Raw genomic sequence first — 23,655 nt, forward strand, 5'->3', positions numbered from 1 at the left:
ACGCATTGTGTTATATTTGAGTTCAATGATAAATCATTGCATATACTAAATTAAAATGGTATCACCACATAATTATAATATCTGATTACCACTAAAGACCAAGGCAAGGTGTATTTATGTATTTATAAATACAATACACCTTGCATCGACTTATACCGAAATGATTAAAGTATGAAGATAAGATTGACTCACATCTGTGGAAAACGACGCTATTTATACAGAAAAAATACCTAGTATAGTACCTACCACTATTTATAAATTTTTTCATTAATTATCAATGATGGCATATTATATAAATGCTTATTTTCGGCTGCACCCAAGTTCGGTCCCTAACATTTTTCGGAAAGTACTACACCATACTCACTTTTTCCTTCCCATTTTATCGACTTAGGACTGTATGATCTGTATATCTATCCTATAATCTATTTGTAGTTTAGATGAAATGCAGTGTTAATAATGTATTTTAATTGTTTTTTTTTTAAGTTTCTTTACTATTAGATTAAGATAGACATATTACAGCGATTTATTAATATATAAATATATAATCTGTAATTGATTAGCACAATATATAATATACACAAGCATATCCAATGAATTAACAGAATAAGCATGACATTTTACTCGACTATAAAACTATTATTTTTAATGAAACCTATATTATATATAGTATGTTTTTATTATAGGTACCTACTTTTTAATATTAATTGACATTTGCATAAGTATTCAAAAAACTATAGGATTATTAATTTATCCAAAGAGTATGATTGTTTACCAAGTTCTTTGGCTGCCGTCGGTTCTAGGCCCTCTGCATACAAATGAGCGGTGAGTTTTACACATTCTTGCGGAGTTAAATGGTTTACCAAATACATGAACATGGACAGGTTTACGTCTTGCGTGGAGATGATATTCGACACGAACAGGGTGATAAGTACGAGGGTGACACATTTTAGTCTGTACATATTATGATGGGAATATGGGATTATGTTTCGAACGATTTTTCATTCAAATAAAAAAATCTAATCATCTGTAAATAATTTTTACAGTAATCGTATAAACTATAATATATATTCGGTAAATATTTAGATAAGTACTACGTAAATATTATGATACGACAATATTATTGTTTGGAGACAACAAATCGAAATTGATATATAATAATATGTATTGTATTAGTCCATAGAAACGGTTTCATTGTTCATGACGTCATGTACACATAATATTATAGACGTTACATATGTATTATATATTTATATATTTATGTATAGGTACATTATTATAAAGAATCAATGGGTATGAGTCTATGACCATTATTCCTGTTCTTATAAAACCGTTTATATAGTTTTTACGAATAGGCAGGTTGTAGTTGTTAAAAATAGATATTATTTATGTATCTATAACAATTAAGATAACAATATAGCAATTTTAACAATCATGACATCACAATTTATTTCAACAAAATGACACATTAGGTCATTAGATATAATATATCTACAGATTATTAACAGTCGAGTCCACTAACCCGATGGCATACTAATATACTATATAATATATAATATTTAATAATAATAATAATAATAATAATAATATAACAATAAACAAAGTATGTACAGTCGTCTCCCGGGACTAGGTGGTGTTCAATGGAAATTCGAAAACATTTTTTTTTCGATAAATCTTAGCGTTTTGAGTTGACTTTACAGATCTGCTATACAGTCTTCTTGTACGTCCCTCGTGGTCACCGCGACTGTTTTATTTCTTTTTACCTGTGTAGTCAGTGCTCGGCACTCCTAGGCTGGTCTTAAAAGTCTCATCGGCCGTCAATGATGGGTAACCCGCGCTGGAACCGAAATCGTCGTCATGGTCGATCACACCGTTCTCGTGCAGGTGATGGGTTTCACCATCGTGGTGATGGTGATGAATATCGGTGGCACTGACGTCCCGTTGCTCTTGTAGGTACGAATATTCGTCTTGGAGTGTCTGCTGCTGTGCGGCCGCTTCGCTCACTTCGTAGTTGCCACCGGCCGCTCTAAGAGCCGCCAGTTGCTGTAGATAAGACGATGGTGCCTCGGCCGAGTACGGCGCCTGGTACGACGACGGTCCCTGGTAAGCAGTCGTTCCCTGTAGTAACGATGACTGTGCCTGGTATGACGACTGTCCCTGGTAAGCAGAATATAGTCTCGGGTAAGCCACCGCTCCGTGATAGTGTGGTGCGTAAGCGTGCGAGTGATACGATGGTGCTGGATACCTGACGAGCGGTACGCGAACTGTGGGAAGTCTAGTGACGTAATGTACGGCGGTGGCGGCTGGTCTGGCCACAGGGGCCACCGGTATTGGGCGGTATACGGGCACAGGGTACGGTTTATATACGGTCACCGGGTACGGCTGGGCCACGGGCACGGCGACGGGCTTAATGACGGGCACTGGGTATGGTCGGTTGACGGCTACTGGATACGGCCGAGGAACTTCGACGGCCACAGGTCGGTCAACGGGCACCGGGACGGGGTGGGCGACCGGCACTGGTACTGGTTTGTGGACGACCGTGGTGGCCGTTGGATACGTGTGCACCACTGACTGGTAGACGACAGGCTGGTGTTTGAACCCGTGCACAGTGGTCTCGTGGCTGTGATAATGTGCCGGTGCGTAGCCGTGGCTGTGATAGTGTGCCGGTGCGTAACCGTGGCTGTGATAGTGTGCCGGTGCGTAGCCGTGGCTGTGATAGTGTGCAGGAGATGCGTAGCCGTGAGCGTGGTAGTGGGCCGTCGCGGGGACGTAGTGGCCGTGGTTGGTGGCCGCGGCCGCCCCATAGTGAGTGTGGTACGCAGGGGCATACAGCCCATGGTATTCGCCGAAGCTCCTCCTGTTGGCAGGTTGTGCTTTGTCGGTCGAAGCGCTTTCCTCTGCCGGTTCGCATCTCGTCGAACCGATGACGGTCACTGCACACACCGCGTAACAGAACACCTGAAAGAAGACCAATATCTGTTTTCAACTCATCTATTATGCTCGAAAAATAATATTATACCATGAGTCAACAACTAATGCGTTTTCCATACAGCCGGTCGTATTTATTTTTAATCAAGACTAAAAGATTTTAATTTTTGTCCGATATAATACTGGGTAATTTTTTTATCAAACAACACTCAATATTTCAAAAAGTATAGATTTTTTTTCAAATTTTTAGATACATGTTTTTCTACAACTGTATAACATTTTATTTTTTTCACTCGTATATTTAATAGTAAAATAGGTATCAACTTTTGATCTTCAAATGGCAACCTATATTAATAATTTCATAAATTAATAAATCCATTTTTTTCATGAATTTTCACGTTAAAATTTTTAATTTTCATTGATTCGTCGGCGAGTTATAGCTGCTAAAAGTTGGTTGGTTTTAGAAAGTTTTGAGGTGTTATACATCAGTACTGATTAGTCAGAACAGGGATTTTTATTTGTTAAGTCCAGTAGCTATAATAGTAATGAATTCGATATCATCGATCCATGGTGTAGCGGAGAGTGGTGATAATATTAAATTTGTACTTGTTATTACCTATTATAGCTTATTATAAATTGTCATATAATTATAATTAATTGGACTAAAATTACTACTATAAATACTATTATTTTGCTTATCGCTTTCGATTACCGATATCGACGTTGATGCATAATAATTAATAAATCATTCTTATAATACCGAATAGTGATTGTGAAAAGCCAAAAGTTAAGAATACCCTTGTATATTCTGTAACTCCGCCCAACCTATAACATTAAATTTATGAAGCAAAATAATAATCTTGCGTCCTGTATAATCACAAAACCAATACCGATACCAATACAATAGGCCTTATTACCTAGTATAAGCTTTATGTTTTTGTATAATATGTACATATCCCATAGCAAGCTATCATTCAGATTTCAGTTATATAATGTTTCATGATTACACGATACCTCGTGACAACTTACTGACAACTTTAACGTCTGACAGTACGCTGTACGCCATATTGTACTATGTAGTATGACTATGTAGTAATCAGCTAGTAATGCATAGTACATCAGACATCAGCATTATAATAAAATAACATGACATAACAGTTAATATTATATTATAATAATATGTCATGGTGTGTTGTTTATGTTATATTTTATTTTGTTTATTCATTTAATTAAACATAGAAGTACCTATTTAAATTGATATAACGCGTGTAAATTGGATACTTGGAAAGTCCTATTAAATATTGGTAAGTATTACTTATTTTGTAGTTATATGTATGGTGACCAGATATAAAAATTTAAAAAAAGTATATTTTAAAACTTAGCTTGTCCTCTGCCAATGCATATACCCATTTTGCCCATATCATAGACAATAGGTCATATCCTACAAAAATCGTATTTTTTTTTTAATTATTATTATTCCCTAGGTACTAAAAAACTAATTATTTCAAATTATTATGTCAACTCATTAGATGTGTGTCTTTATGATAACAATTCTATGAAATTTAAGTAAACTTAAACTAAAGTACCTAACTATAAATATTTTAGTTATTTTTTAAAGGTAAAATACCAAGTGTGAAATTTGAATAAATTAATACAAAACATTATTAAAATGTAGATTACAATTTCATATACTATTTTTAATGACGATAGGACTTGCTTCAAAAAATAGTATTTCTGGTCACTATATTGTTTATGTAAAAACTATAATAAATAATTCTTATCATCATTGTTTTTAAACATTTTGATTTCAGTTAATACATCAGCTCTACACAATTTTTGTTGCAATTTATATGGACTATTGACTTGTTAATTATTATTTCAGTCAATATGGTTAATATTTTGATAATATAATCCAGTAGGACTATAATATTGCTAGTTGCTCTATAGTCAATGCCATTTTAGAAAATCTATAGCATACTAAAATTCTTCTTAATGATATTCTAAGATTATTTGTATTCACTAAAAATATCCAGATGATTTGGATGATAAATATTAAAACAATATTCCAATTTACAACTGGAAACAATAAGAATAAAAATATTGGATTCTATACCTATTGGATTTTAATATTTCAACAGGCAACAAAATTAAAAATATTGTTTGTATACTATTAATACCTACACATTTTAAGTGAAATATTATTCAAGTTACCTATTAAGTTTTTATTGTATTTGTTTAGATACCTTATCAACTAAATTTGAAAGAAATGTAAACAATTGAGTCCAACCATCATTCCAGAGGAAAATAATTACCAATCATTTTGTATACATATAAAACTAAAAATTGTAAATGAAAAATAGGTATTGTAATTTGTATGATATTTCATACTTAAATTTAAATAAGGTTACAACATCAATAATTTAAATTTTAAACCTAAAAGATAAATATGAAATATTATGGCTTGCTGGTGCATTGATTAGTAAAAATAGAAATTTAGGTATTGTTAAATAATATAAGTTAATATTCTGTTATAAATCAAATAAATAATTTAAAAAAAAAATTTTTGGTATCTTAACATCCATGATTAATTAATATATTCAGATTGCTACTAAGTATTTATTTTTATAATGTATGATTAATTTTAATATAAAATATTAAAGAACATTATATTTTAATTTTAAATTGTATTGATTAACATAGCGAGATGCCAAATACTGACATTAGAAATTTTGTATAGGCAGATACAGACTAGAGAAATGGGGGAAGGCAATGATATTTATTAAGTTAAAAAAAAAGGTTGTCCACCAGCAACCGTTGCATTGTCCCCTTTGCCCTCGACTTGTATCTGCCTTTTGGTAAATGATGGTATTGTAGCCTATTTATTGTTAAATATTAGAAATAGTTTCTATTAAAGTAATAAATTAAAGTAATAAAATTTTTTAATAAGTAATTACATACTTGCATATAAATATATAATACATTTTTGATGCACAAATAAGTTCATATTCTACAATAATTTTTTCCTAAAAACTGGGCCCTTCATGAATTTCTAATTTATATTAATATTATTAGGGCCACTTTTAAATTTTACTATTGTTTTAGATCTGGGGTTATTGGAGAATTATTTCTAATTTCTTGAATACATAAATCGTTACTCATATTTTGCATAACTGCATAACGAAAATTTTGGTTTAACTGTATCATCAAGTTAGAAATACATTTTCCATAGTCCTAGACTTTAAAATGATGGTACAATTTTATAGGGGCTCATAATAATATTAATAGAAATTATAAATTCATAACGGGCCTGGTTTTTATGAAAAAATTATTGTAGAATATGAAATTATTTGTGCATCAAAAATGTATTAAATGCAAGTATGTAATTTAACCAAAAAGTTAAATTATTCTGCTTCTGCAATATTGTAACTATTTTAAAAATGTAGAACATATTATATTAAATTTTACTAAAAGATGAAAAAAAAACATTAACTAGGATTAATAAACTATGCATTAAAAAATGTTAATATAGATATTCAATTAAAAATATGACATGTATGCAAAATATAAATTTTGAAAAAAAGCTTGGCCCTAGTGACATATAAATAAGTTGTTTTCTTAAGATGTAATTGTGTTTAAAATAATTTTAACAAACTTACTTCATTCAAAGTGCATGTGCTTATTATTTTTATATGTAATCCTACAATGTTTTGTTATAAAAAAAAAAAAAAAAAAATGTAATAAAAAAAGAAGAATTTCCAATACATGCACATTGAAAAATGACTAATTTTGAAAGAATACCTATACCAGTTTTATTTATAATTTAAAAAATAAGTTGACTATTTTGTTTTTCTAACTCCTCTGCATGTTATTAAGCAAATAAATATTTTTGATTGGTTTGTGACTTCAACCTGTATTAAAGCGTATTATATTTTTGGTAAGTATGAACATGATTCGTGTTAATTTCCACGTTTACAATTACAAATTACAATTAAACTAAATTAACAACCGTGTATATGCATTCTTAACTCCAAATGGACAGGAGTTGCCTAGTTCGTATTGAGGTAAATCGTTATACATAAAAATAAAGTATTTATTTTTATTTTCTCGACATGTTATTTTGAACATAAGAACTCACTACTCAATCCATATTCTATAAGTGTATAGGTTAGGTTAATACCTATAGGCTATACCTATATAAAATCAGTGATAAACAATTTCAGGTTATATTAAAAATATGTGTCATGTATACTACCTATGTCTCTTAGTTATTAAACTTGTAAAAAGATTACAGGGGTAAGCAAGACAAAAAATGTAGTGTTAAATTTGTTTGTAGAATTAATGCGAACTCAAACGGTAAAATTAAAAGTAAATAAGTCAATTGGTTGGTAGATACTTCGTATATAATATAATATTATCGATATTATTGTCATTAAAAAGACTACTAAACCTTAATATAAGTGCCGTGCAATTAAAATAAATCAAAAACAATAGTTGTGATATTATGTAGTGTCGTATACGCCGATGAACGTACACAAATAAATGAACCAATAATATAACAATATAACTTATATTATACTTATTAACTCGTATTTTGATCATATTGTGATATAAATAACACGAAAAAACGTGAATAAATTCGGCAAACAGTCTCGGGAGCTACAGTTTTCGTTCGAATTATTACCAAGCAACTATTAGTCCGTTTACCGTATTGAAGTAAATATAATAATAGGTAGCCAGATAGGTATATTATATTATTGTATCATGTCGATTACGCGATGCCTAGCACTCGGTGTACCGGCTTCGAAAACAAGCAGTGTAAACCTATATAAATACGTATAGAATAATATCATAATAAACTTACTGAAAATGACTTCATGGTTTCTTCTCGTTTGATTTTTCTTGGTGCACTGGCTTGAAGATAAACGAATCGAATGAATGACAGGACAGCCGTAGTTTCAGTTTTATACACTCAGGTGTGGGCATATCGATTGGCTTTCACTGGATTAGATTTTCGGACTGGAAAGTTCGGCGGGTACGTGTAGTGAATAGGAAATGAAGCTCGGTGCAGGAAGAAGAACGAAACGAATCGGAACAGAAATGTGCGTTATTGTTATGTCACGAGGACGCACCGTCATATGAATCAACAATATCAAGAATCGGATATAAGATTGTTATGACGATATAATCTAATATAATATTAATAAATAATTCATCGTAAGTGCCAAAATATGTGTTAACTTTACGACTACCGTATTTCATATTATATATAATAATTCACGTATAATCCGAACGGATTGCGTGAAAGTGAAAACATACACACCACATATTTTTGTCTTCGTAATATTATATATAATCTTAACAGTTAACGTGGATACAAATTTAAAATGATGTATGACCACTGTCAGTCCTATTTAAGAAACTGTAAGATAACAGAAAATTTCTCCTTTGAAGGTGCATCAATAATTAAAAATGTTTTGCTGTTTTTTATTCTAAAAAATGACTAATTATAATCTTATTCTGATTAAAGGTGTTGAAAGGGGATGCTCTGGGACGGAACTTATAGTATATAGTTTCCCAAGCATCAAATCGGTAAATATGCAGTATATTGCAATGTATAGTGGATACGTATTACATATATGTCTTTACCTGCAATTGGGTTTAATGTTAGAATAAAAACTCCAACGGACCTAAAATATGGATCATGAGAGACTCAGTCGCAATCTATATTATATATATTTTTTTTTTAAATCACAAAAGAAAATGAGATTCAATAAATTAAAAGCATAGTATGGACTGTATTAAAATTTTAGTTGTACCTATCATCTATATTTATTAAAAAAAAAACAGGTGTAGCCCAACAATGTGCTGTTTTTTGAACATCTATCTAGTACTCATATAGGTTATCTGGTCATATCCAATATAATAGTTCATGTGAAGTAATTCGTGTAAATTTCATCCACAAGATATTATAGTTTTTAGTTAACTTATAAACATCATACTGTTGGCTACAGGCACGCCCGCAGAGATGTAGCTCACTAGGTGCAAAATATTTTTAATGTCAATTGTCAATACCATTTTTTAATGAATCAGCTTATTAGCAATATATTTTATTGATACATTAGTTTAATTTTTAATATTATATCTAAGTAGAGCTTTAGAGTTCGAGAAAATGTATTTTTGTTTGTTGTAGTACATAGCTTTTTTTACTAATTCATCACTAATTAATTTTAAAATTTTAATCTCAATTTCAGCATTAAATGTAATTATTTTAAAATGCAATTAAAATATGAATGTATATACAGAGTGATTCAAAATTTTGTTTCAGCCATTTTATCATAAAATATTCAAAATGTTGAATAATATATGCAACAAAAGTTTTTTGATTTAGTAACATCTATTATGATATTATAATTTTATAATTGTTTACAATATTTTAGGGTATTAGGGCCTTAGCCTTATTAGGGTTTTAAGGCGCCAACTCAAAAAATTCAAGTGGAAACCTATATTTTTTTCCAATCATAATGTGGTGGAATTTTTGAAATAGATTTTAGTGCATGAACAACATTAATTAATGCAAAACTATATTCTTGAGAGCTATTGCCAAAATGTATAGGTTTCCATTTGAATTTCTAAATTTAACCCCCCAAAAATGTTATTAACAATTTTAAAATTGAGAAATCATAATAGCTGATGTTTCTAAATAAAAAAAACTTTGTATAGTAAATTATTCATTATTTTGAATATTTATATTTTATATGATAAAATGGTTGAAACATAAATTTTGAATCATCTGTATAACAATACAATAAGTTGAATAAACAATTTATATTATTGAACCTACACAGTAAAAATTAATTCAGATTAGTCAGACTAATTTACTAATCAGAATACAAGTTGTGTTACATTTACATCTACTTACATAATGATAATATACACCAACTACAAAAAGTACCTAAATAATACTAATGATAGTAGTATTAAGTAAGAGTAAATACTTATAAAATATTGTTTATTAATTATTGCCTATATATAAATGAATCTAGAAAACTTACGTTTTTATCTTGTTCTCGTGTCTTTGTTTTTTTTGTTAAAGAAATTTATAATTTTTATTAAATTTCGTTTATTAGATATATTTCTTATAATGTTCGGCATCGAAAGTCGTAACTCGTAATAATAAAATAATGGATCTAGGACATTTCGGCACGGCTTTTTCGGCGCGAACACAAATCGGCGCTGGGCATTTCGGCGCGAGGAAATTTCGGCGCGGCTAACCTAACTATACCTAGTCTTAAATATTTTCGTAATATTTAAAAAAATAAAATAAAATTATCAAAAATAACCGTAATCGTCAATAGTACAATCCAGTCAAATATAGCTGTTATTGTGTAACGTAAAAACCGATTAAATAGGTAAGATAAAGGTAGGTACCAGCAGTTAAGATAAAGCGATGAATCGACCGTCTGACCGTAGACGTGTAGAGTATTAACTGTAGTTTGTAAGTCAGTCATAGTCGAATAGTCGATCAGTAATATTCAGTATACAAATTTCTTATTAAGATGTCAAATATACTATCAAATCGTGGACGTGAAATTTTACCGAAAGACGGTTTCATGAATGTCTTCGATAAATTTAATTTTAATAATACAATGCGATTTTGGAGGTGTCGCAATAAAGATTCTTGTAATTGTCGAATTCATACAGGAATCAATGATTATATTATTCGAAAAAAAATTAACGACCATACGCATGATTCTGAGGCAGCTAAAATTGAAGTAGAGGCTGCAATTACAAAAATTAAGACACGTGCACTTCAAACAATGGAGCCTACATCAGTTGTAATAAACGAATGTGTTGGACCTTTATCCGAAGCAGCTAAAGTAAGTACAAATTTCAGACAATATTTTTATTTTTACAATGCCCGATATTTAAATTTAAGAACAATAATGTAGTTTAGCGATGTTTTTCAAAAATTAATGAATTTTGAATAATGAATAATCCGACACACGCACAATTAATTAAAAAGATATTTTTGTTATTTGTTTTAAGGCCACTTTGCCAAATAATTCATCATTGAAAAAAACGGTTCGCCGAAAACATCAGGAAATCCAAATGGCTCCAAATAATCCAGCTGACCTAACTACACTTAACATCCCACCCGCTTATACTATGTATTCACCATCAAACGGTAATGAGGAAATATTTTTACAAAGTGATAGTGGTCCGGGGCCTAATAGAATATTAATTTTTGCTCGATCTAAGAGCCTAGATATTTTGGAGAATTCAAAAATTTGGTACATGGATGGGACATTTAAAGTTGCACCTACATTATTCAGTCAAGTTTATGTAATATTAGCTGAATATTTACACAGTATCGTGCCTATGGTTTACATTTTACTCCCTGATAAACAATCAATCAAATATGATCATATGTTTTTAATGTTAAACAATTTAAGACCTAATTTAAAACCTAAATCAATTTCATGCGATTTCGAACAAGCGGCCATAAAATCAATAAAAAAAGCATTTTCTGATGTTAAAATATATGGGTGTTTATTTCATTTGTAGAAAAATTTTAAAAAACAAGTTGGTGTATTAAATCTCACAACTCGATACAATAATGACGCTGATTTTTCTATATCAGTTAAAATGATAATTTCATTAGCTTTTGTAAGATTAGAAGACCTTGATTTTGCAGTTGATTCACTGGCTCAACATCTCGATGAAGAATTAAATGACTTATTAGAATGGTTCGAAGATAATTATATAGGTTGAACTAACCGTAATGGTCGGGGAAGAAGAAATGCGCGTTTCCCTCCAGAAATTTGGAATCTATATGATAGAGTCTTAAATTCTGAAAATAGGACAAATAATCATGCTGAGGCAGCAAATAGGAGATTAAATATTGAAATGGGAGTGTGTGGCCCAACAATTTGGACATTTATAAATTGCTTGAGAAGGGTTCAAACAGGCCACGATGTTGTTATGGCGCAACTAACTGCTGGAGGGAGTCCCCCTAAAAAATTAAAAAAATACACTGACCTAAATCACCGATTATATAAAATAGTAAGCGAATATAATATAAGAAATTGCATTGAGTATTTAAAAGGAATCGCTCATAATATTTCTTTAAAATAAATTTCAATTGTATATTATTAACATTTTATTTATATTAATTCATTTTTTTTCTAATTCATTTATCTAACATTATATTATCAACATTATATTTATTTGTATTTTTTAAGATTGTAATATTCGAATAATATATTTATTTGTATTTTTTAAAATAATTGTAATATTGTAATAATATATTTATTTGTATTTTTAAAATTGTAATATTGGAATAATGATATAGGTAATATTATTTATTTTGTATTTTTTAAATTGTATATTAATACCTGCGGCGCCGAAATTTCCTCGTGCCGAAATGCCCAGCGCCGATTTGTGTTCGCGCCGAAATAGCCGTGCCGAAATGTCCGATTCCCTAAAATAATACCACAATATTACATATTATCACGTTAAACGTTTATTTAAAGTGATAATGTGATGTCAACATGAGTAAAATTAAATCCCAAATATAAAATAATAATTATACAATCATAATGATATGTACAGAATAGACCATTATAATGAATTGCTCGAACTTATCCAAAATAAATAATAGTGTACCGCAGAATAGATGTCAGATAACGAAATTTATAATAATATCATTAGTGACCAAAATAAATGTATTAATAGACGCGAGATTTGAGGTTAGACGGCGGTTTCTCAGAATAGCCAGAATAGCTAATAGGTATTTAATATTTAGGTACTATATTGGGAATAATCATGGGCATACATTATAAATTAACAGAGAAGGAATTTTTATATTTTATTATTTATTTGAAAAATCCAAATAATTAAAATTCTCAGGTGGTGCATTTGTACCACCTAGCCCCGTCCTCCGGGCGTGCCTGGTTGGCTAATAACCTTAGCAGTGGAAGCCTGTACATTTTTAAATAAAAAAAAAAAAAACATCATACATTTTTAATAATCATAGTTCATTAAAGTATATTATTATGTATTGATTGTATATTTGTACTATAGGTACAAATTGTATGACTGTTTACAGTTATTCAAAATTTCACACCACTATAATAACGGGCAATAGGCCTATTCGATTGCGAAAAGTTCATTTTTAAAGTAAAATTGTTTCGGATTAATTTCAAATATCGTAGTATCATCATACGTAGACATCATGTAGTTTTGTTAATATGTATACTTTTCTGTTCATAATATATTGATTGATATTATATTATTAATATCCCAATGGCCAAGTTATCGAGGGTTATTTCTTTAATATAATAAAAAAAAATATATATATTATTAATTAAATATGCAATTTACGTATCTATCATTTGATTAATTTTATTGTATATTACTTGGTACCCGAGTTTATCCAACATTTACGAATCAGAGATTATGAACGTAAATTACAATTTTTGTCTTGGTTTAGCGTTCAATTTGAAAACGAAAATTTGTTTTATAAAAATATTTTGAGGACTGATAAATCTAAATTCACAAACAATGGTTGAATTTAGTTTAAATTTCATCAAAAATAAATTACTCATAAATATTAAATTTCATCAAACGTAAAGTTTGAACAAAAGAAACTCATCGGCCGTAAAAAATTTATTCGATTTATACTGTTGTTCAAAATTAACCACATAATTTTGAGATTAGCCATTTAGGGATCCCAAGGTTTCACGCAAAAGCCACGCCTTACAATTATATATTATAAGCCTTTTTAAGCACTAATCCTCATTTTTATCCGTTTAGTCATTAAATTATCTGTTGTATCATAATCTTCTTCAATAATATACACGTTTATACACATTATTTATTATTACTCGTGATAAAAATTAGCAAGTAAAATTCCCGTCTGCTCCAAATACTAAGAAATCCATTGGAAATTTTTTACTTTTGACTTAACCTAACCTTTAGTTAAAAATGGGCAATCGCAAAATATGACCCAAACGTGGCTCAAAAGCACAAAAATAAATAATCCATAAGCGCAAAAAAAAATTTACCTTTTTAATAAACTATAAGCGCAAATTAATTTCATAAAAATATGTATTTTATTAAAATCATCGTTATTATTGATATTTAATTAAGCATTAATAGTGATATTGAAATTAGTTTAAAAAATCAGTAAAAAATAAAAATAATAATTTTGAGTATTATTTTAAATTAGTTAAACAAGTATCATAAATAAATGAATAAATATATTAAACTAATATAATAATGAGTAGGTACCTTAAAATTAAATTTAAAATTTGAAGCCAACTTACTGTCATCAAATATTCCAATTTGGAAATTTTCTTTATACATGATCTAAATTTATGCATTGGAGATGACTATAGATTTACAATTTATTTCTAAGTTTTTATCCCACTACCAAGGTACAAAAGCGCAAATTTTGTTTTGCGCTTTAGAGTTTTGGAAAAAAAGGTCGATTTGCGCTTTCCTGTTTCGCTGGTTTAACATTCCTCGCAGAAAAGAAGGATTAGAAAAGAGTTTTGGACTGCTCGATAAAAAGGCATCGATAAAATTTTTAATTTGAAAAAACTAAATAAAATCAACATTTGATTTTTTTGAATGCTCTTCTCAATAATGGTGCTCACAGAAAAATAAGTTGGAGAAAGGCAAAGTAGTTAATCATGATTGCCCTATAATAATTATTTTTTAAGTAAATAACATACTAAGAAAAGCATTAAAAAAAAGTTAAAATCGTAAGAGTGGTAAAATTTGTGGATTCGTGTACTTTGCTTGTAATTCGTATAATTATAGGTAAAAATCCCAACTTATTTATGACATTATACATATTATATATTTGTTTTAATATTTTTTTACAAGTAAAAGAAATGCCACGTCATAAATTATAACTATAAGTATTACAAGAAGATAACGGGAGTTCTGGGCCTGCAGCCGGAGCCTTTGTGCCTAAACAAATAAAATATAATAAAAAATAGTAGACATTTAAAACCAACACATAATACTACTGTGTATAAGTATTTAAGAGCGAATAAAAGTCCACAAGGCAAAATAAAAATAATCAATTATTATTCTTTGTAGGTATATCAATATGAAAACAAGGTATATCATAACTTTTATTTTATGTGGTATTAAAACATAATATTATAATATAACATTCCAATATTCAAAAATTATGATATAGTATAATATTATAATTTTATAAAAGTATAGAACAATAACATAATTTCAAAAAAACCATACAATTGTTATGTATCTGTAATTATTAATGTGAATATATATTTTCTATAGTTACAATTCAATTGATTAAACATTAATTATTATAGTATAGTTAGACAGATACAGTATTTTATCTATTGGCTATCAAACAAATACCATTAACTGGTTACAAAAAAATGTTATTATTGGTTGTGACAAAATATTCCAATCTTAAGATAACTGTGAAAAAAAAACAGAATACAATTTTTTATATAAGAACAGTATTTTTATGTTTTCATTTTTATTCACTTTTATAAAAAACAATAATAATTTTATTAAATTAATACAGTATAAATTACTATGAGGTTGATAATTGAAATTGAAATTAAAGTTAAATACCTACTGCGATAACGCAACTTCAGAAGGACCATCAGAAAATAACTAATTAACTAATTTTATTGAAAATTACATATAATATTTTTTTAGCATGATAAATACCTATGCTTTTACTTATATATAATTACGCGTCAAAAATCTTTTCTTTTATAAAATTACATTAATGTATAGTAACATTAAAATTTCTCATCAACCTTGGTTATATTCAAGGGCTACCCAACACAATGCACTCCGTTGCGTTGAATAGCGTTCAGTCTTTCGCACTCATTCAATCCAAACGCATAATAATTATTATAACTTTAAAACCGCTTAAAAAATTATTATTGTGTGTATATTTTTTTTACTCAACAATAACATAACTATCTTGAAAGTACAGTCTTTACAGACGTATAATATATTAATTATGTAGGTAACAATTTAATTATAATTTTTAATTGGCATGTTATTTTTTTTAAGCATTTTAGTTCTACTTATGTAAATATAATATTTTTTTTGTAAGTAGAAACCAAAAATTATTCAATAAATCTCAATTAATAGACAAATTGAATGTTTTTGAATCACTATGTTCAAACTTATGTGCAATGTGCATTACAACTAAATCTACTTATATTCATATCATACACAGGGTGATTGATTCATCATAAAACACTCATTATTTAAAAAAGTATTGACTTTTTTCAAAACATTTTTAACATGGTTTCAAGTTGTTAAAAAACCAACGTTTTTATTAAAAAATTATATTTTTAAATATTTTTTATCCTTATCATTTTTTAAGTTTTTTACTTTTTTGAATGACAACATAGAGTTTTAATTTCATATTCCAAAGCAGAATATTTTTCTAAGTATTTTGATACATAGAAATCGAATTTTTGGGCTAGTAGTTCATGAGTTATAAGTAGGTATTTAAAGTTTTGATAGGCAGAGTGGAGTGGTACGGGGTTACCCCGCAAAATGTCTGTCCACTACTCCGCTTGTCTAAACTTTAAATACTTATAACTCAGAAACTATACTAGCCCCAAATTCGATTTCTATGTATCAAAATACTTAGAATAATATTCTGCTTAGAAATATGAAATTAAAACTCTATGTTGTCATTCAAAAAAGTAAAAAACTTTAAAAAAATGATAACGATAAAAAATATAATTTTTTAATAAAAACGTTGGTGTTTTAACAACTTGAAACCATGTAAAAAATATTTTGAAAAAGTCAATACTTTTTGAAATAATGAGTGTTTTATGATAAATCAATCACCCTGTATGTAAATGAATATATAATATAGGTAGGTACGTAATAGTACCAGGGGTTGGACACTTAAAAATTATAACACAGTAATCATACTTATCGCACAAAAACGTGGCGGCCATATTCTTATTTATGAATCAGTGCGTCCATACAATGAAAAATAAATTACCTAACTAAAAAATAAAATCACAAAATGATACAGTTAAAGTTAAAAATCTTGAAGTCCAACTTTTGGCCATAGACTTACTTCATGCTTTTTGGAATTTTGGCTTATTTTTAATTAAATAATAAATAGTACCTATAGGTAAGTATATTATTCAATTACAATACAATTTAATTCAAATATAATATATCTATTTTTCAATTTTGTTTATTTATTGTGATCAAAAACTTTTGTTTTTAAAACAATACTTCATTAGTATAATTAATTAATTAATTGGAACAATAATAATAAATAGCGAGTCAGCGAAAGGTAAACATACACGAGTTACACAATATCTCATAGTGTTTTCATAACAACTTAATTTCATAACCTAACAAAACAGCATAAATAAGAAGATGGCGGCCTTCGTCCCCACTCCACGCAAAACGTTCTTGGCATCGAGTGTCCTTTCTGATTTTATCTATTCTGTGATACCTAGTGTACCTAGTATAAAGATTCAAAAATGTTTTGTTTTGAAGTAAACACATTTAATAATAAATGTTGGTGGGGTCGGTACCTTCATTTTAATTACGTTCAATTTATTATGTTTCAATATTATTGTAGTATTATCATTATTGTTAACTTATAGTTAAAATGCATTTAGTATCTAAATACAACACATAAGTACCTAAATACTTAAATAAGCCCAAATGTGTATAATGATTTGTTAATTGGTGATGTGAAGTTCGGTAAGTTGGCTATGTTGCCGCTCTTGGTAAGAAGAGCATCTACCCCACGGAAGGCAATATCGGTTTGGCCAAGTAAGCAAAAAAGATGATCACGAGAGATACTGCCAGATGTATTATCAATGAGCTTCTTGGTGTCGGAGGCTGCCGCTTTCAGCGTGGACCTAGCCTTGTTCAGCTGGAATCTGAGGTTCACACTCCAGTTGCTCGTGTTGACCAGCGAGGGTTCCAAGATGTCCTCAGAAGGTTCAGAGGACATGAATTTCTTAGTCACCTGCCCGTACTGAGCATTTAGGTTCGGGGCGTGGGCGTCCACCTGGCTCGGAACAGGCTGTCCGACGTGAGAGGCCAGGGTCAGGTGGGTCTGATCCATGTCCACGTTTGTACTAGCAGTGTGGTGGGACATTGCGTTACCGGGGGCGTGAGCTCCGGGTGACTGGTAGTCCAGTCGTTCTCTTCTGCTTACTTGTGCTCAGCTATGTCCTGAAGTTCCAGTCCGAACTGCTGTCACGGACTGTGCACGTTGTTCCAGTTGGGCTGCTAACTTGAAACTGATTGCTGAGCTAGTCTGGCTAAAGCCGCTTAGCTCGTGGAGTGTGGTAAGATGCGCCAGCGCGCACGGGGTCTCCCTGGTTGGCCGGTGGGCGTGGCTTACGCACGTGATCTTCTGCGGTTGGCCGCAGGGCGTGGTTGCGCACGTAGTCGCGTACTAATACTAAGGAGACTTGCTGTGAGGGAGTTACGGAACGCAGCGTACGTCTGCTCTGAATGGCAGACCCGACTTGACGAATTATTTTAATACTAATGATACTCGTTTTATTTAAAAAATAAACTAAGATATTAAAATTTATAAAAATGTCTATCAATTTTAGATTATCAATACCATATAAGATATATTTATGTAATGTTATTTATACTTATACAGGTACTCGTGTTAAGAAAAGACTTGAATAATTATTTGAACTAAAAGTTGTTTGTAATAATCCATAGATATTTTTTACATACTCATTGTATATTAAAATAGACTCAGTATATTCAAACAGAAAAATAGTGAAATTTATTTGTCAAGTAAAAATATTATTTAACTTTACAAGATTAATATAATCTTAAAATCGTCATATTAATACTGTTCGCGCCGGGTACGATAACAATAATAGAACGTGACGCCAATATCGACGGTCACCAAAATACCTCGTACGCTAATATATAGGTTAGGTTTGACACACCGACCGACTTATGTAAATTTGTGTGTAATATGTATTATAGCTCAACCAGAATTGGTTGGGTTCGCCGCGCAAATACTAGTGAGTTATGTAGTGTGGTGGTGTGTTAGGTGTGTATATGTGTGGGTGTGTAATGTGTATACAATAATTAGACTAAAGAAATGGTAACACGGTTGTTGGTAGATAATTAATTGCTGTATAATACACGATATCAATAATAAATTAACAAATATATAAAAATCATAGCAACACAATTATATTCGTACAAAAATATAATAATTAATAAATCAAACCCGGCTGTCATATAGTATGCGGTCTACCGGTGAATTTACGAGTATATAGTATGCGGTCTACCGGCGATTTACAGCGGCTGGTAGAACGCATTTGCCGGTAGACCGCATACTATATGACAGCCTCAAACCCTTATGCCTGAACAAGATAAATAATATTATAGCCCTTCTGGCTCAACACAGGAAAAATATGGCTGTATAAACGAGAGATATAAAAAATAAAGTATTATGGCCCTTTTGGCCCAACAAAAAGGTATATATAAAAAGGTATAACGCATTAACGCTGCTATTCGAGCTATAAGTTTATATGCGACCCTTATGGTACGACAAAATAAATAATAATATAAGCAGCTATTCTAGCTATATAGCTGATGTACAATAGTATAAGTATAATATAATATGTCAGCTATTGGAGCTGTAGCTTTAAAGCTTTAATATTAATATAAAAAGCGGCCCTTATGGCACGACAACTTAAGGTAAAATATAAAAGGAAAAGGAATGTATGCAAAAACAATGCGCGGCCCTTATGACCAAACACAATATACATATATAAATAATATACTGTACAGCCCGACTTATGGCACGACAAATAAAATATGTATACAACGAAAATATAATAATAAAATAACACACAAGGTGTGGGTGCACTGCTGGCCAGCCGCTGCCAAAAAATACAATAAAAAAAAACACACAAGAATACAAGATACAGTGATATAAATTAGGCACATACAAATTTCAATTACTATAATAATAATAAGCCCTTCTGGCACTTGTGACAATAAAATAAAGAAAATACAACAAGATTTACCACTATTGTGGAAAAAGAATATAAAATTATACTTCGGCACTGACCGGTGTTGACGCGGCAACGTTTTATACGATACAAAAAGTCACGGCGGCCGTGTTAACAATATACACGTAGCCGCGGCTACGCGGTGCGGCGGCATACGATAACGAGTCTTAATTATCTATATGTTATATAATTCACACGGCACATTTAAATAGGTACATACAAAAATAAATATTATAGTAACAACAGGTGATTGTGTGTGTGTGTGGTGTTTGTGTCCAGTCGGTGGTATACCTACGGCTAATGTGCAGTCGTGGCGGCGACAAATACATCAATTTATAAAGGCGCTTACTTAATTAATGGGCACGCATTATTCATTATTGCGACCATTTAAAAAAGTTACGCGACACGTGTACCATTTTAATGAATGTTCAGTAAAATTAATCAGCGATAGAAAAATAGTAAATATTTTTTGATCCATTATGATTAAAAAAAAAATCTTTATTGGATATGGTAGTTAATTTCTGAAATACTAATTTAACAAATCAGTAAAATTCTAAAAAAATATATGAGCATAGACCATAGAGTATGAAAATAAATACTTACCTAACAAAAATAAAGTTGCATACATAAAAATAATTAAAGAGCACAGCTGGACATTTTAATTATAATTATTGATTAGAAAGTCATATTTGATTCTAGATTCTAGACAATAATAATAAAATTGTAAAAAGAAAAATTTGGTTTTAAAAATTGGTTCTTTTAAATTATGAATGAATTCCCCATTCTTTCGAACTCCAAAAAAAAAAAAAAAAATGATCATCTACCGATTATAATTAAAAAAGCGGGTAAGTCGTGGATGTCGCTCTGCTGTACAGTAGGTTACTATAATGGATGGGATTAAATTTGAATGCAATGATAGGTATCATTGTATACGAAAAACGATTCTGAACGGAGATGATTTGTCAGTCTAGGATATATTATAATTAAATATTGTCATATATTATATTTTGAAACAAATATTTTATTTTTCAATTAAGGCGGATTTTGCATATGGCATGGTTAATCAATTAGTGTAGTTATCATGTAGTTATCATAATTCATAATACCTTATATATACGAATACCTGGTTTGAGGATAAATCGTTATCATTACGCGATTTCATAAAAATTTAAAATTCAAACGCTCAAAACATTTTTCCTATAATCACGCTTCAAATTTTCTCTATAGCTATTTGAAGCAAAACTTGTGGAAACCTTGGTGTTAAATTTTATAACCTTAGATATAAATACAAACAATATTATGAATTTTGAACTACAAAATAATTTGCAAATATTCATGGTTTTGACGAATTTTTGTCAATATTTGAAATTCAAATGCTAATAAAAATTTAATTTGAATTTCCGGTGGACATTTTTTTGTGATAAAGATTGAAAAATTCGTAAGGAATCTTGTATTAAATTTTCAAATCTTAGATTTAAAAAGAAAATTTTTTATGAATTTCTAGCTTATAATAATTTGCGAATTTTCGTGATTTTTACGTATGTAGTCAAAATTTAAATTTAAATGCTTGTAAAAAAAAAAATGTGACTATACATTTCTCGTATTTTTCAACTGCTATTGTAAAAATATTTTAGGAGCCTTGTATTAAATTTTCAAATCTTAGGTATAAAAGAAAAACTTTTATGAATTTTGATCTAAGATAATTTGAACATTGCCGTAATTTTTATGTATTTAGTCAAAATTTGAACTGTAAATGCTAATAAAAAAAATCGTGCATATGTATTTTTATAATTTTTTAATCACTATAAGAATAACTTATGAGAAATTTTGTAATCAATGTTCAAGTATTTTGATGGGGCCATAAAAATTTTATCGACACTTCAAAAAAAAAATTTCAGTTGTCTATAAATACCTTAAAAAAGTCAAAATATTTTGAAAATTAAATCATGTAAAGAAAATTCCAATCTAAATAACTGGTAAAATTTTTCAAGTATCTATGACTTATACTTTTTGAATAATAACAAATGTTTAAAATCGTTTGAGGATAAATCGTTATCGTTACGCTATTTCGTAAAAATTTAAAATTCAAACGCACTTAAAATTTTTCCTATAATGATGCTTCGAGTTTTCTCTATAGCTATATGAAGGAAAACTTATGGAAAACTTAGTGTTGTATTTATAATCCTTAGTTATAAATATAAAAATGTTTATGATTTTTCAACTTCAAAATTACTTGCAAATTATCGCATTTTGGACAGATTTCGTAAAAATTTGAACTATAAACGCTTATAAAAAAAATTGTGCATATGTATTTTTATAATTTTTTAATCACTATAAGTCTAACTTATGACGAACTCTGTATTAAATTTTCAAGTATTTTGATAGGCCCAAAAAATTTTTATCGACACTTCAAAAAAAAAATTTCTGAAAAATTGAAAATTTTAGTTGTTTATAAATATCTCAAACTTTTCTGTGGACTGGACTGTTGGACAATTTTACGTTCATAATAATACAATTTACTTTGTAATTTCTAAAATTAGAGTGAATTTACAACCTATAAAATTTAAAAGTAAGAATATTATCTAGATCATTTTGAAGGATTTTATTAATATTACTATTTATGAGTAAGTAATGACCATTTTTAAGCTGTAAATTATAAAATTTTTACATGTTATACATTTGTAAAACGGAGACAACAAATATCCGTGTGCCATCCTTAATACTGATTCCAAAATAACGAAGACAACATTCATTCTATTGATTAGGTATAATTATCATAAATAAAATATGTATTAAATGAAAATATTTGGTAATACAAAGATGTACATATTGATTTTTTGTTCAAAAATTATTTATTTTTATTTAAAAAAAAATTCTAAAAGTGTTGGAGAAATAAATGTTTATTCAGAACCACATGTTTGAAATATTTGATTTATACTACACTCGCCAGTGGTATCTTTGGTGATGGTGTAGAGGCATATATAGTCCCCTCCTCCAAAGATAATTTATTATATTACTATAGGTTATAGAACTATATATTTTTTTAAGCTTTTTATGAAAAGAAAAAAATACTAAAATATTGATGATAGGTAAACATCAGGTAGTATAACAATTTTTTCAAGAAGAATATTTGGTATCATAGTCGTTATTCAGGGGTGGTAGGTATCCATTTATTTTCTGTGGACTGGACTGTTGGATTATCCAAAACAAAATAGTCCACGAATGTAAATATAATTTCATTGATGGCGTTAGGAGCTATTGTCATTTTCAGGAAGTAGGAGTTCCTTTTTTCGATACCCAAAATCAACTAATGTTGTGGTTATACCTATATTCAGAAATATTCTATACCCAACCTGTTGGAGATTAACAAGTATTGACCAAAAAAATTATCAATTTCCGTAAAAATATATAGGTTAGGTTATTATAAAGGTACTTATCTTTCAAAAACAAAAAATTATTTATTTTTTAAAAATTTATACAATTATTTCTTATGATTATACCACTCAAAAATGCATAATTTACCCACAGTAGTTATGCAAAATTATTGACCGATTCCCGTTTAAATATACTTTGACTATACAAAAATAATATTCACACCAATTATATCATGTACTAACATGTATAATGACTAACGGTATAATTATTTATTTTATTTTTAGCTGCCTTAGTG

At 29.3% G+C, this 23,655-nt stretch overlaps 1 protein-coding gene and 1 pseudogene across 1 annotated transcript; one reads left to right on the forward strand and one right to left on the reverse strand.

The window, feature by feature from the left end:
• Positions 1-1,420: 1,420 nt before the first annotated feature.
• LOC107166673 (uncharacterized) lies at positions 1,421-7,938 on the reverse strand. The gene is made up of 2 exons (XM_089220740.1): positions 7,787-7,938; positions 1,421-2,955 (listed from the first exon to the last, which is right to left on the reverse strand). The coding sequence occupies exons 1-2, from the start codon at positions 7,799-7,801 to the stop codon at positions 1,747-1,749; spliced, it is 1,224 nt and encodes a 407-aa protein (XP_089076866.1). The 5' UTR covers positions 7,802-7,938; the 3' UTR covers positions 1,421-1,746.
• A 2,543-nt stretch (positions 7,939-10,481) lies between these two features.
• Positions 10,482-12,060, forward strand: LOC149058610 (uncharacterized; annotated as a pseudogene).
• The last annotated feature ends 11,595 nt before the right edge of the window (positions 12,061-23,655 follow it).

Source organism: Diuraphis noxia, unplaced genomic scaffold (genome assembly GCF_037042655.1).
Source record: "Diuraphis noxia isolate RWA-SAM2 unplaced genomic scaffold, SU_Dnox_SAM2 contig0002, whole genome shotgun sequence".
Classification (NCBI taxonomy): Eukaryota; Metazoa; Arthropoda; class Insecta; order Hemiptera; family Aphididae; genus Diuraphis; species Diuraphis noxia.